Here is a 13,764-nt window from a genome sequence, read left to right as displayed (position 1 = left end):
ACACAATAATACTTGAAGTTTAGTTTCAGTTCATTTATTTCAAAGAGCGATAATACAAATGAAGGTTTCAGTTAATCTACAGTACAGTTGTCTTCAACCTCCATTTGCCTTAACTGTTGTGCTGTAAACTGTTGTACTGACGTATATGATGGTTAAGTACAGGTGTACATGGAGGTAAAAGTCCCAAAGTTAAATGAATTATCTCATTCACATTTTTAACTGGGCACGTTGCTGCAGTGGTTAGCATGGTCGCCTCACAGCAAGAAGGTCATGGGTTCGAGTCCCGGGGTAGTCCAACCTTGGGGGTCATCCTGGGTCATCCTCTGTGTAGAGTTTACATGTTCTCCCCGTGTCTGTGTGGGTTTCCACCGGGGGCTCCGGTTTCCTCCCACAGTCCAAAGACATGTAGGTCAGGTGAATCAAAGACATGTAGGTCAGGTGAATCAAAGAAATGTAGGTCAGGTGACTCAAAGACATGTAGGTCAGGTGACTCAAAGACATGCAGGTCAGGTGAATCAAAGACATGTAGGTCAGGTGACTCAAAGACATGTAGGTCAGGTGACTCAAAGACATGTAGATCAGGTGACTCAAAGACATGTAGGTCAGGTGACTCAGACATGTAGGTCAGGTGACTCAAAGACATATAGGTCAGTTGACTCAAAGACATGCAGGTCAGGTGACTCAAAGACATGTAGATCAGGTGACTCAAAGACATGTAGGTCAGGTGAATCAAAGATGTAGGTCAGGTGAATCAAAGACATGCAGGTCAGGTGAATCAAAGACATGTAGGTCAGGTGACTCAAAGACATGTAGGTCAGGTGACTCAAAGACATGTAGATCAGGTGACTCAAAGACATGTAGGTCAGGTGACTCAAAGACATGTAGGTCAGTTGACTCAAAGACATGCAGGTCAGGTGACTCAGACATGTAGATCAGGTGACTCAAAGACATGTAGGTCAGGTGAATCAAAGATGTAGGTCAGGTGACTCAAAGACATGTAGGTCAGGTGACTCAAAGACGTGTAGATCAGGTGACTCAAAGACATCGAGGTCAGCTGAATCAAAGACATGTAGGTCAGGTGACTCAAAGACATGTAGGTCAGGTGAATCAAAGACTTGTAGGTCAGGTGAATCAAAGACGTGTGTCAGGTGACTCAAAGGCATGTAGGACAGGTGACTCAAAGACATGTAGGACAGGTGAATCAAAGACATGTAGGTCAGTTGACTCAAAGACATGCAGGTCAGGTGACTCAGACATGTAGATCAGGTGACTCAAAGACATGTAGGTCAGGTGACTCAAAGACGTGTAGATCAGGTGACTCAAAGACGTGTAGATCAGGTGACTCAAAGACATGTAGGTCAGGTGACTCAAAGACATGCAGGTCAGCTGAATCAAAGACATATAGGTCAGCTGAATCAAAGACATGTAGGTCAGGTGACTCAAAGACATGTAGGTCAGGTGAATCAAAGACTTGTAGGTCAGGTGAATCAAAGACGTGGGTCAGGTGACTCAAAGACATGTAGGACAGGTGACTCAAAGACATGCAGGTCAGGTGAATCAAAGACATGTAGGTCAGTTGACTCAAAGACATGCAGGTCAGGTGACTCAGACATGTAGATCAGGTGACTCAAAGACATGTAGGTCAGGTGACTCAAAGACGTGTAGATCAGGTGACTCAAAGACGTGTAGATCAGGTGACTCAAAGACATGTAGGTCAGGTGACTCAAAGACATGCAGGTCAGCTGAATCAAAGACATATAGGTCAGCTGAATCAAAGACATTTAGGTCAGGTGACTCAAAGACATGTAGGTCAGGTGAATCAAAGACTTGTAGGTCAGGTGAATCAAAGACGTGGGTCAGGTGACTCAAAGACATGTAGGACAGGTGACTCAAAGACGTGGGTCAGGTGACTCAAAGACATGTGGGTCAGGTGACTCAAAGGCATGTGGGTCAGGTGACTCAAAGACATGTAGATCAGGTGACTCAAAGACATGTAGGTCAGGTGACTCAAAGACATGTAGGTCAGGTGAATCAAAGACATGTAGGTCAGGTGACTCAAAGACATGTAGGTCAGGTGAATCAAAGACATGTAGGTCAGGTGACTCAAAGACATGTAGGTCAGTTGACTCAAAGACATGTAGGTCAGGTGAATCAAAGATGTAGGTCAGGTGAATCAAAGACATGTAGGTCAGGTGACTCAAAGACGTGTAGATCAGGTGACTCAAAGACGTGTAGATCAGGTGACTCAAAGACGTGTAGATCAGGTGACTCAAAGACATGTAGGTCAGCTGAATCAAAGACATGTAGGTCAGGTGACTCAAAGACATGTAGGTAAGGTGAATCAAAGACTTGTAGGTCAGGTGACTCAAAGACATGTAGGACAGGTGACTCAAAGACATGCAGGTCAGGTGAATCAAAGACATTTAGGTCAGTTGACTCAAAGACATGCAGGTCAGGTGACTCAAAGACATGTAGGTCAGGTGACTCAAAGACGTGTAGATCAGGTGACTCAAAGACGTGTAGATCAGGTGACTCAAAGACATGTAGGTCAGGTGACTCAAAGACATGCAGGTCAGCTGAATCAAAGACATGTAGGTCAGCTGAATCAAAGACATGTAGGTCAGGTGAATCAAAGACTTGTAGGTCATTTGAATCAAAGACGTGGGTCAGGTGACTCAAAGACATGTAGGACAGGTGAATCAAAGACGTGGATCAGGTGACTCAAAGACATGTAGGACAGGTGACTCAAAGACGTGGGTCAGGTGAATCAAAGGCATGTAGGTCAGGTGACTCAAAGACGTGGGTCAGGTGACTCAAAGACATGTAGGTCAGGTGACTCAAAGACGTGGGTCAGGTGACTCAAAGACATGTAGGTCAGGTGACTCAAAGACGTGGGTCAGGTGACTCAAAGACATGTAGGTCAGGTGACTCAAAGACATGTAGGTCAGGTGACTCAAAGGCATGTGGGTCAGGTGACTCAAAGACATGTAGGTCAGGTGACTCAAAGACTTGTAGGTCAGGTGACTCAAAGACGTGGGTCAGGTGACTCAAAGACGTAGGTCAGGTGACTCAAAGGCATGTGGGTCAGGTGACTCAAAGGCATGTGGGTCAGGTGACTCAAAGACATGTAGGTCAGGTGACTCAAAGGCATGTGGGTCAGGTGACTCAAAGACTTGTAGGTCAGGTGACTCAAAGACGTGGGTCAGGTGACTCAAAGACATGTAGGTCAGGTGACTCAAAGGCATGTGGGTCAGGTGACTCAAAGGCATGTGGGTCAGGTGACTCAAAGACATGTAGGTCAGGTGACTCAAAGACATGTAGGTCAGGTGAATCAAAGACTTGTAGGTCAGGTGAATCAAAGACGTGGGTCAGGTGACTCAAAGACATGTAGGACAGGTGACTCAAAGACATGCAGGTCAGGTGAATCAAAGACATTTAGGTCAGTTGACTCAAAGACATGCAGGTCAGGTGACTCAGACATGTAGATCAGGTGACTCAAAGACATGTAGGTCAGGTGACTCAAAGACGTGTAGATCAGGTGACTCAAAGACGTGTAGATCAGGTGACTCAAAGACATGTAGGTCAGGTGACTGAAAGACATGCAGGTCAGCTGAATCAAAGACATGTAGGTCAGCTGAATCAAAGACATGTAGGTCAGGTGAATCAAAGACTTGTAGGTCAGGTGACTGAAAGACATGCAGGTCAGCTGAATCAAAGACATGTAGGTCAGCTGAATCAAAGACATGTAGGTCAGGTGAATCAAAGACTTGTAGGTCATTTGAATCAAAGACGTGGGTCAGGTGACTCAAAGACATGTAGGACAGGTGAATCAAAGACGTGGATCAGGTGACTCAAAGACATGTAGGACAGGTGACTCAAAGACGTGGGTCAGGTGAATCAAAGGCATGTAGGTCAGGTGACTCAAAGACGTGGGTCAGGTGACTCAAAGACATGTAGGTCAGGTGACTCAAAGGCATGTGGGTCAGGTGACTCAAAGGCATGTGGGTCAGGTGACTCAAAGACATGTAGGTCAGGTGACTCAAAGGCATGTGGGTCAGGTGACTCAAAGACATGTAGGTCAGGTGACTCAAAGGCATGTGGGTCAGGTGACTCAAAGGCATGTAGGTCAGGTGACTCAAAGGCATGTGGGTCAGGTGACTCAAAGACATGTAGGTCAGGTGACTCAAAGACTTGTAGGTCAGGTGACTCAAAGACGTGGGTCAGGTGACTCAAAGACATGTAGGTCAGGTGACTCAAAGACGTGGGTCAGGTGACTCAAAGACATGTAGGTCAGGTGACTCAAAGGCATGTGGGTCAGGTGACTCAAAGGCATGTGGGTCAGGTGACTCAAAGACATGTAGGTCAGGTGACTCAAAGGCATGTGGGTCAGGTGACTCAAAGACATGTAGGTCAGGTGACTCAAAGGCATGTGGGTCAGGTGACTCAAAGGCATGTAGGTCAGGTGACTCAAAGGCATGTGGGTCAGGTGACTCAAAGACATGTAGGTCAGGTGACTCAAAGACTTGTAGGTCAGGTGACTCAAAGACGTGGGTCAGGTGACTCAAAGACATGTAGGTCAGGTGACTCAAAGACGTGGGTCAGGTGACTCAAAGACATGTAGGTCAGGTGACTCAAAGACATGTAGGTCAGGTGACTCAAAGGCATGTGGGTCAGGTGACTCAAAGACATGTAGGTCAGGTGACTCAAAGACTTGTAGGTCAGGTGACTCAAAGACGTGGGTCAGGTGACTCAAAGACATGTAGGTCAGGTGACTCAAAGGCATGTGGGTCAGGTGACTCAAAGGCATGTGGGTCAGGTGACTCAAAGACATGTAGGTCAGGTGACTCAAAGGCATGTGGGTCAGGTGACTCAAAGACATGTAGGTCAGGTGACTCAAAGACATGTAGGTCAGGTGACTCAAAGGCATGTAGGTCAGGTGACTCAAAGGCATGTGGGTCAGGTGACTCAAAGACATGTAGGTCAGGTGACTCAAAGACATGTAGGTCAGGTGACTCAAAGGCATGTAGGTCAGGTGACTCAAAGACATGTAGGTCTGGTGACTCGAAGACATGTAGGTCAGGTGACTCGAAGACATGTAGGTCAGGTGAATCAGCCATACTAAATTGTCCCTATGTGTGTGTGTGTGTGTGTGTGTGTGTGTGTGTGTGTGTGTGTGTGTGTGCAGCCTCAGAACAGCATGCCGGATGTCATCATCTGGATGCTTAGAGGAGAGAAGAGAGTCGCCTACAGCCGAATCCCGGCACACCAAATCCTCTATTCCACCTACAGCCAGCAAGCCTGTGGACAGCACTGTGGCAAGACACACACCATCTTCATGCAGGTACACAACCACACACTGAAATACACAACCACACACTGAAATATACAACCACACACTACAACACACAACCACACACTGACATATACAGTGTACACAGTTTTAGACGAGCTTGGTTTACTGTAAGATTGTGAGGACGTGTGTTCAAGTCCTTCGTGTGTGAGTGATGTGATGTGATGTGATGTCCTCTCAGTATCCCATGGACAGGAACAAGGGCCTAAAGGTGCCGGTTCAGATACGAGTCAACATGTGGCTCGGTCTGTCGGCACATGAGAAGAAGTTCAACGCTTTCTCTGAGGGAACCTTCAGTGTCTTCGCTGAGCTGGTGAGCAGCTCTTCAACATGACACGACCAGATGGTGACAGGAAGTCACTTTCTGTCCCCTGAAGAGGGATTTTTATCATTCAACTCCTTCGTTCAGACATGACTGAGAAAATGTTAGATATGGTGCACTAGTTTCCCACCATCCCATCTACTGTCTCATTGCTAGTATGACAATGTAACGTGGGTTTGATTCCACATTTGAAACAAGACAGCAGCTTAAAGTAAAAGTCTTGTCCGTCTGCCCGTCTGTGTCCAGTATGAGAACCAGGCTCAGGTGTTTGGGAAGTGGGGAACTACAGGTCTGGTGGGACGCCACAAATACTCTGACGTGACGGGGAAGCTGAAGCTGAAGCAGGAATACTTTCTGCCCCCTAGAGGCTGGGAGTGGGAAGACGACTGGTTTATTGACCCGGAGAGAGGGTGAGTAAAGCTGAGGGGGGCATTACAGCACAGGCTTCCCCAAATGACTTTTTAAAACGGTGCTTTACTACTTCACAACGTGCAGAAAAAATGTAGGGAGTCAAAACTGCTCTGAAAACACTTGTGATGGAAGACATTTGCTGAGCTGATGTGTAAACTTAATGCACAAAATTTGATGTTATATTTATTTTTCACCATGAAATTTTCGGGCAAAATATTTGGAGCTGGTATTTAAAGGCCTTGAGCTTCTGATGTCATTACAGTCAGAACAAAATGACATGATGGAAAAGCTAAGAAGTTAGCTATATTTTGGTTAGGGGAACCTGATGTCTGTATTTGCAAAGCCCTCTGGGACTAAACTGTGATGTAGAGTAACACAAATGAATCTGACATGACCTCTGATGATGTCTGACAGGAGGCGATGCTCCCCTGAGTGTCCATGACTCAATCTGAATGTTAAGCCTCCTTCAAACCATCCACCTCAACTCATTTGATAAGACCATACCAGACAAACCACACACACACACACACACACACACACACACACACACACACACACACACACACACACACACACACACACACACACACACACACACACACAGAAGATACTGTGGTGTATTTGAACAAGTAGTACATTATGGCCGTAGCTAATTGACACACTAGTATGTGTTGACTGACCCTGTGGTGGGGAACAGGGGAAGGTAAGTACTGATAAATGTGCCTGAACATACAGGTGACCAGTAAAGACCTGTAAACTATAAACTGGCTATTGAATGTGAGACTTGATGAGGGACTCAGCAGATTCTCCATTTAATGTGAGACTTGATGAGGGACTCAGCAGATTCTCCATTTAATGTGAGACTTGATGAGGGACTCAGCAGATGCTCCGTTTAATGTGGGACTTGATGAGGGACTCAGCAGATGCTCCGTTTAATGTGGGACTTGATGAGGGACTCAGCAGATGCTCCGTTTAATGTGAGACTTGATGAGGGACTCAGCAGATGCTCCGTTTAATGTGAGACTTGATGAGGGACTCAGCAGATGCTCCGTTTAATGTGAGACTTGATGAGGGACTCAGCAGATGCTCCGTTTAATGTGAGACTTGATGAGGGACTCAGCAGATGCTCCGTTTAATGTGGGACTTGATGAGGGACTCAGCAGATGCTCCGTTTAATGTGAGACTTGATGAGGGACTCAGCAGATGCTCCGTTTAATGTGAGACTTGATGAGGGACTCAGCAGATGCTCCGTTTAATGTGGGACTTGATGAGGGACTCAGCAGATGCTCCGTTTAATGTGGGACTTGATGAGGGACTCAGCAGATGCTCCGTTTAATGTGGGACTTGATGAGGGACTCAGCAGATGCTCCGTTTAATGTGAGACTTGATGAGGGACTCAGCAGATGCTCCATTTAATGTGAGACTTGATGAGGGACTCAGCAGATGCTCCGGCGGTCCTGTGTTCCAGTCTGTTAACAGAGGCAGATGCAGGACACACAGAGTTCATGGACGAGGTCTTCCACAACGAAACCCGGTTTCCAGGCAGAGACTGGAAACCTGCCACTGAGCCTTACACTGATGTGGTGAGACCAACAGACACACACACACACACACACACACACACACACACACACACACATGCATACATTCTTCCACACAGTTTAAAGTGGCATCAGGTCCTTGACATTCATGTTGGTGTCACAGTGTGGTGTGTATGGGACAGTGTTGTGTGTATGGGACAGTGTGGTGTGTAGGGACAGTGTGGTGTGTATGGGACAGTGTGATGTGTATGGGACAGTGTGGTGTGTATGAGACAGTGTGGTGTGTATGGGACAGTGTGATGTGTAGGGACAGTGTGATGTGTATGGGACAGTGTTGTGTGTATGGGACAGTGAGGTGTGTATGGGACAGTGTGAGGTGTAGGGACAGTGTAATGTGTAGGGACAGTGTGATGTGTATGGGACAGTGCTGTGTGTATGGGACAGTGAGGTGTGTATGGGACAGTGTGATGTGTAGGGACAGTGTGATGTGTATGGGACAGTGTGATGTGTAGGGACAGTGTGATGTGTAGGGACAGTGTGATGTGTATGGGACAGTGTGATGTGTATGGGACAGTGAGGTGTGTATGGGACAGTGTTGTGTGTATGGGACAGTGAGGTGTGTATGGGACAGTGAGGTGTGGATGGGACAGTGTTGTGTGTATGGGACAGTGAGGTGTGTATGGGACAGTGAGGTGTGTATGGGACAGTGAGGTGTGTATGGGACAGTGTGATGTGTAGGGACAGTGTGATGTGTGTGGGACAGTGAGGTGTGTATGGGACAGTGTGATGTCTATGGGACAGTGAGGTGTGTATGGGACAGTGAGGTGTGTATGGGACAGTTTGGTGTGTATGGGACAGTGTGATGTGTATGGGACAGTGTTGTGTGTATGGGACAGTGTGATGTCTATGGGACAGTGAGGTGTGTATGGGACAGTGAGGTGTGTATGGGACAGTTTGGTGTGTATGGGACAGTGTGATGTGTAGGGACAGTGTGATGTGTATGGGACAGTGTGATGTGTGTATGGGACAGTGTGATGTGTGTATGGGACAGTGTGGTGTGTATGGGACAGTGTGGTGTGTATGGGACAGTGTGGTGTGTAGGGACAGTGTGATGTGTGTATGGGACAGTGTGATGTGTGTATGGGACAGTGTGGTGTGTATGGGACAGTGTGGTGTGTAGGGACAGTGTGATGTGTATGGGACAGTGTTGTGTATGGGACAGTGTGGTGTGTATGGACAGTGTGATGTGTAGGGACAGTGTTGTGTGTAAGGGACTGTGGTGTGTATGGGACAGTGTGATGTCTATGGGACAGTGAGGTGTGTATGGGACAGTGTGATGTGTATGGGACAGTGTTGTGTATGGGACAGTGTTGTGTGTATGGGACTGTGGTGTGTATGGGACAGTGTGATGTGTATGGGACAGTGTGATGTCTATGGGACAGTGAGGTGTGTATGGGACAGTGTGGTGTGTAGGGACAGTGTGATGTGTATGGGACAGTGTTGTGTATGGGACAGTGTTGTGGTGTGTAGGGACAGTGTTGTGTATGGGACAGTGTGATGTGTATGGGACAGTGTTGTGTATGGGACAGTGTGATGTCTATGGGGCAGTGTGTTGTGTATGGGACAGTGTGATGTGTATGGGACAGTGTTGTGTATGGGACAGTGTGGTGTGTATGGACAGTGTGATGTGTAGGGACAGTGTTGTGTGTATGGGACTGTGGTGTGTGTATGGGACATTGAGGTGTGTATGGGACAGTGTTGTGTGTATGGGACAGTTTGGTGTGTATGGGACAGTGTTGTGTGTATGGGACAGTTTGGTGTGTATGGGACAGTGAGGTGTGTATGGGACAGTGTGATGTCTATGGGACAGTGAGGTGTGTATGGGACAGTGTGATGTGTAGGGACAGTGAGGTGTGTATGGGACAGTGTGATGTGTATGGGACAATGTGATGTGTATGGGACAGTGAGGTGTGTATGGGACAGTGTGATGTGTATGGGACAATGTGATGTGTATGGGACAGTGTGATGTGTATGGGACAGTGTTTTGTGTATGGGACAGTGAGGTGTGTATGGGACAGTGTTTTGTGTATGGGACAGTGTTTTGTGTATGGGACAGTGAGGTGTGTATGGGACAGTGTTTTGTGTATGGGACAGTGTTTTGTGTATGGGACAGTGTTTTGTGTATGGGACAGTGTGATGTCTATGGGACAGTGAGGTGTGTATGGGACAGTGCTGTGTATGGGACAGTGTTGTGTGTATGGGACAGTGTGGTGTGTAGGGACAGTGTGATGTGTATGGGACAGTGTTGTGTATGGGACAGTGAGGTGTGTATGGGACAGTGTTGCGTATGGGACAGTGTTGTGTGTATGGGACAGTGTGGTGTGTATGGGACAGTGTGATGTCTATGGGACAGTGAGGTGTGTATGGGACAGTGTTGTGTGTATGGGACAGTGTGATGTCTATGGGACAGTGAGGTGTGTATGGGACAGTGCTGTGTGTATGGGACAGTGAGGTGTGTATGGGACAGTGTTGTGTGTATGGGACAGTGTGATGTCTATGGCACAGTGAGGTGTGTATGTGACAGTTTGGTGTGTATGGGACAGTGTGATGTGTAGGGACAGTGTGATGTGTATGGGACAATGTGATGTGTATGGGACAGTGAGGTGTGTATGGGACAGTGTGATGTGTATGGGACAGTGTTTTGTGTATGGGACAGTTAGGTGTGTATGGGACAGTGTTTTGTGTATGGGACAGTGAGGTGTGTATGGGACAGTGTTTTGTGTATGGGACAGTGTTTTGTGTATGGGACAGTGTGATGTCTATGGGACAGTGAGGTGTGTATGGGACAGTGCTGTGTATGGGACAGTGTTGTGTGTATGGGACAGTGAGGTGTGTAGGGACAGTGTGATGTGTATGGGACAGTGTTGTGTATGGGACAGTGAGGTGTGTATGGGACAGTGTTGCGTATGGGACAGTGTTGTGTGTATGGGACAGTGTGGTGTGTATGGGACAGTGTGATGTCTATGGGACAGTGAGGTGTGTATGGGACAGTGTTGTGTGTATGGGACAGTGTGATGTCTATGGGACAGTGTGGTGTGTATGGGACAGTGTGATGTCTATGGGACAGTGAGGTGTGTATGGGACAGTGTTGTGTGTATGGGACAGTGTGATGTCTATGGGACAGTGAGGTGTGTATGGGACAGTGCTGTGTGTATGGGACAGTGAGGTGTGTATGGGACAGTGTTGTGTGTATGGGACAGTGTGATGTCTATGGGACAGTGAGGTGTGTATGGGACAGTGAGGTGTGTATGGGACAGTTTGGTGTGTATGGGACAGTGTGATGTGTAGGGACAGTGTTGTGTGTATGGGACAGTGTGATGTCTATGGGACAGTGAGGTGTGTATGGGACAGTTTGGTGTGTATGGGACAGTGAGGTGTGTATGGGACAGTGAGGTGTGTATGGGACAGTGTTTTGTGTATGGGACAGTGAGGTGTGTATGGGACAGTGTTTTGTGTATGGGACAGTGTTTTGTGTATGGGACAGTGTGATGTGTATGGGACAGTGTTTTGTGTATGGGACAGTGTGATGTCTATGGGACAGTGAGGTGTGTATGGGACAGTGCTGTGTGTATGGGACAGTGTGATGTGTATGGGACAGTGTTGTGTGTATGGGACAGTGTGGTGTGTATGGGACAGTGTTTTCAATGGGACAGTGTGGTGTTTATGGGACAGTGTTGTGTATGGGACAGTGTTGTGTGTATGGGACAGTGTGGTGTGTAGGGACAGTGTGATGTGTATGGGACAGTGTTGTGTATGGGACAGTGTTGTGTGTATGGGACAGTGTGATGTCTATGGGACAGTGAGGTGTGTATGGACAGTGTTGTGTGTATGGGACAGTGTGATGTCTATGGGACAGTGAGGTGTGTATGGGACAGTGTGGTGTGTATGGGACAGTGTGATGTCTATGGGACAGTGAGGTGTGTATGGGACAGTGTTGTGTGTAAGGGACAGTGTGATGTCTATGGGACAGTGAGGTGTGTATGGGACAGTGTGATGTCTATGGGACAGTGAGGTGTGTATGGGACAGTGTTGCGTATGGGACAGTGTTGTGTGTATGGGACAGTGTGGTGTGTATGGGACAGTGAGGTGTGTATGGGACAGTGAGGTGTGTATGGGACAGTGAGGTGTGTATGGGACAGTGTGATGTCTATGGGACAGTGTGGTGTGTATGGGACAGTGTGATGTCTATGGGACAGTGAGGTGTGTATGGGACAGTGTTGTGTGTATGGGACAGTGTGATGTCTATGGGACAGTGAGGTGTGTATGGGACAGTGTGATGTCTATGGGACAGTGAGGTGTGTATGGGACAGTGTTGTGTATGGGACAGTGTTGTGTGTATGGGACAGTGTGGTGTGTAGGGACAGTGTGATGTGTATGGGACAGTGTTGTGTATGGGACAGTGAGGTGTGTATGGGACAGTGTTGTGTATGGGACAGTGTTGTGTGTTTATGGGACAGTGTGGTGTGTTGGGACAGTGTGATGTGTATGGGACAGTGCTGTGTGTATGGGACAGCGTTGTGTGTATGGGACAGTGTTGTGTGTATGGGACTGTGGTGTGTATGGGACAGTGAGGTGTGTATGGGACAGTGTTGTGTGTATGGGACAGTGTTGTGTGTATGGGACAGTGTGATGTGTATGGGACAGTGTTGTGTATGGGACAGTGAGGTGTGTATGGGACAGTGTTGTGTATGGGACAGTGAGGTGTGTATGGGACAGTGTTGTGTATGGGACAGTGTTGTGTGTTTATGGGACAGTGTGGTGTGTTGGGACAGTGTGATGTGTATGGGACAGTGTTGTGTATGGGACAGTGTGATGTCTATGGGACAGTGAGGTGTGTATGGGACAGTGAGGTGTGTATGGGACAGTGTGATGTCTATGGGACAGTGAGGTGTGTATGGGACAGTGTGATGTCTATGGGACAGTGTGATGTCTATGGGACAGTGAGGTGTGTATGGGACAGTGAGGTGTGTATGGGACAGTTTGGTGTGTATGGGACAGTGTGATGTGTAGGGACAGTGTGATGTGTATGGGACTCTGGTGTGTATGGGACAGTGTGATGTCTATGGGACAGTGAGGTGTGTATGGGACAATGAGGTGTGTATGGGACAGTTTGGTGTGTATGGGACAGTGTGATGTGTAGGGACAGTGTGATGTGTATGGGACTCTGGTGTGTATGGGACAGTGTGATGTCTATGGGACAGTGAGGTGTGTATGGGACAGTGAGGTGTGTATGGGACAGTTTGGTGTGTATGGGACAGTGTGATGTGTAGGGACAGTGTTGTGTGTATGGGACAGTGCTGTGTGTATGGGACAGTGCTGTGTGTATGGGACAGCGTTGTGTGTATGGGACAGTGTTGTGTGTATGGGACTGTGGTGTGTATGGGACAGTGAGGTGTGTATGGGACAGTGCTGTGTGTATGGGACAGTGTTGTGTGTATGGGACAGTGTTGTGTGTATGGGACAGTGGTGTGTATGGGACAGTGAGGTGTGTATGGGACAGTGCTGTGTGTATGGGACAGTGTTGTGTGTATGGGACAGTGTTGTGTGTATGGGACAGTGGTGTGTATGGGACAGTGTTGTGTGTATGGGACAGTGTGATGTCTATGGGACAGTGTTGTGTGTATGGGACAGTGTGATGTCTATGGGACAGTGAGGTGTGTATGGGACAGTGTTGTGTGTATGGGACAGTGTTGTGTGTATGGGACAGTGAGGTGTGTATGGAACAGTGTTGTGTGTATGGGACAGTGAGGTGTGTATGGGACAGTGAGGTGTGTATGGGACAGTGTGATGTCTATGGGACAGTGAGGTGTGTATGGGACAGTGTGATGTCTATGGGACAGTTTGGTGTGTAGGGACAGTGAGGTGTGTATGGGACAGTGTAATGTCTATGGGACAGTGAGGTGTGTATGGGACAGTGAGGTGTGTATGGGACAGTGTTGTGTGTATGGGACTTTGGTGTGTATGGGACAGTGTGATGTCTATGGGACAGTGAGGTGTGTATGGGACAGTGAGGTGTGTATGGGACAGTTTGGTGTGTATGGGACAGTGAGGTGTGTATGGAACAGTGTTGTGTGTATGGG

General features: G+C 47.8%; 1 protein-coding gene across 5 annotated transcripts in view; it reads left to right on the top strand.

The window, feature by feature from the left end:
* Nucleotides 1-13,764, top strand: part of LOC130127984 (myoferlin-like) — a 114,310-nt gene that overhangs the window by 55,584 nt on the left and 44,962 nt on the right. For all 5 annotated transcript variants that reach the window (XM_056297694.1, XM_056297692.1, XM_056297693.1 and 2 more), the window contains 4 exons: nucleotides 5,186-5,341; nucleotides 5,532-5,663; nucleotides 5,919-6,082; nucleotides 7,552-7,666. In XM_056297694.1, the coding sequence (XP_056153669.1) occupies nucleotides 5,186-5,341; nucleotides 5,532-5,663; nucleotides 5,919-6,082; nucleotides 7,552-7,666 (567 nt within the window). The remainder of the gene's footprint in view (nucleotides 1-5,185; nucleotides 5,342-5,531; nucleotides 5,664-5,918; nucleotides 6,083-7,551; nucleotides 7,667-13,764) is intronic.

This window comes from Lampris incognitus, chromosome 17 (assembly GCF_029633865.1).
Source record: "Lampris incognitus isolate fLamInc1 chromosome 17, fLamInc1.hap2, whole genome shotgun sequence".
In the NCBI taxonomy this organism is placed as follows: Eukaryota; Metazoa; Chordata; class Actinopteri; order Lampriformes; family Lampridae; genus Lampris; species Lampris incognitus.
Note: the sequence above shows the minus strand (reverse complement) of the source record. Positions and strands in the feature narration are given on the sequence as shown.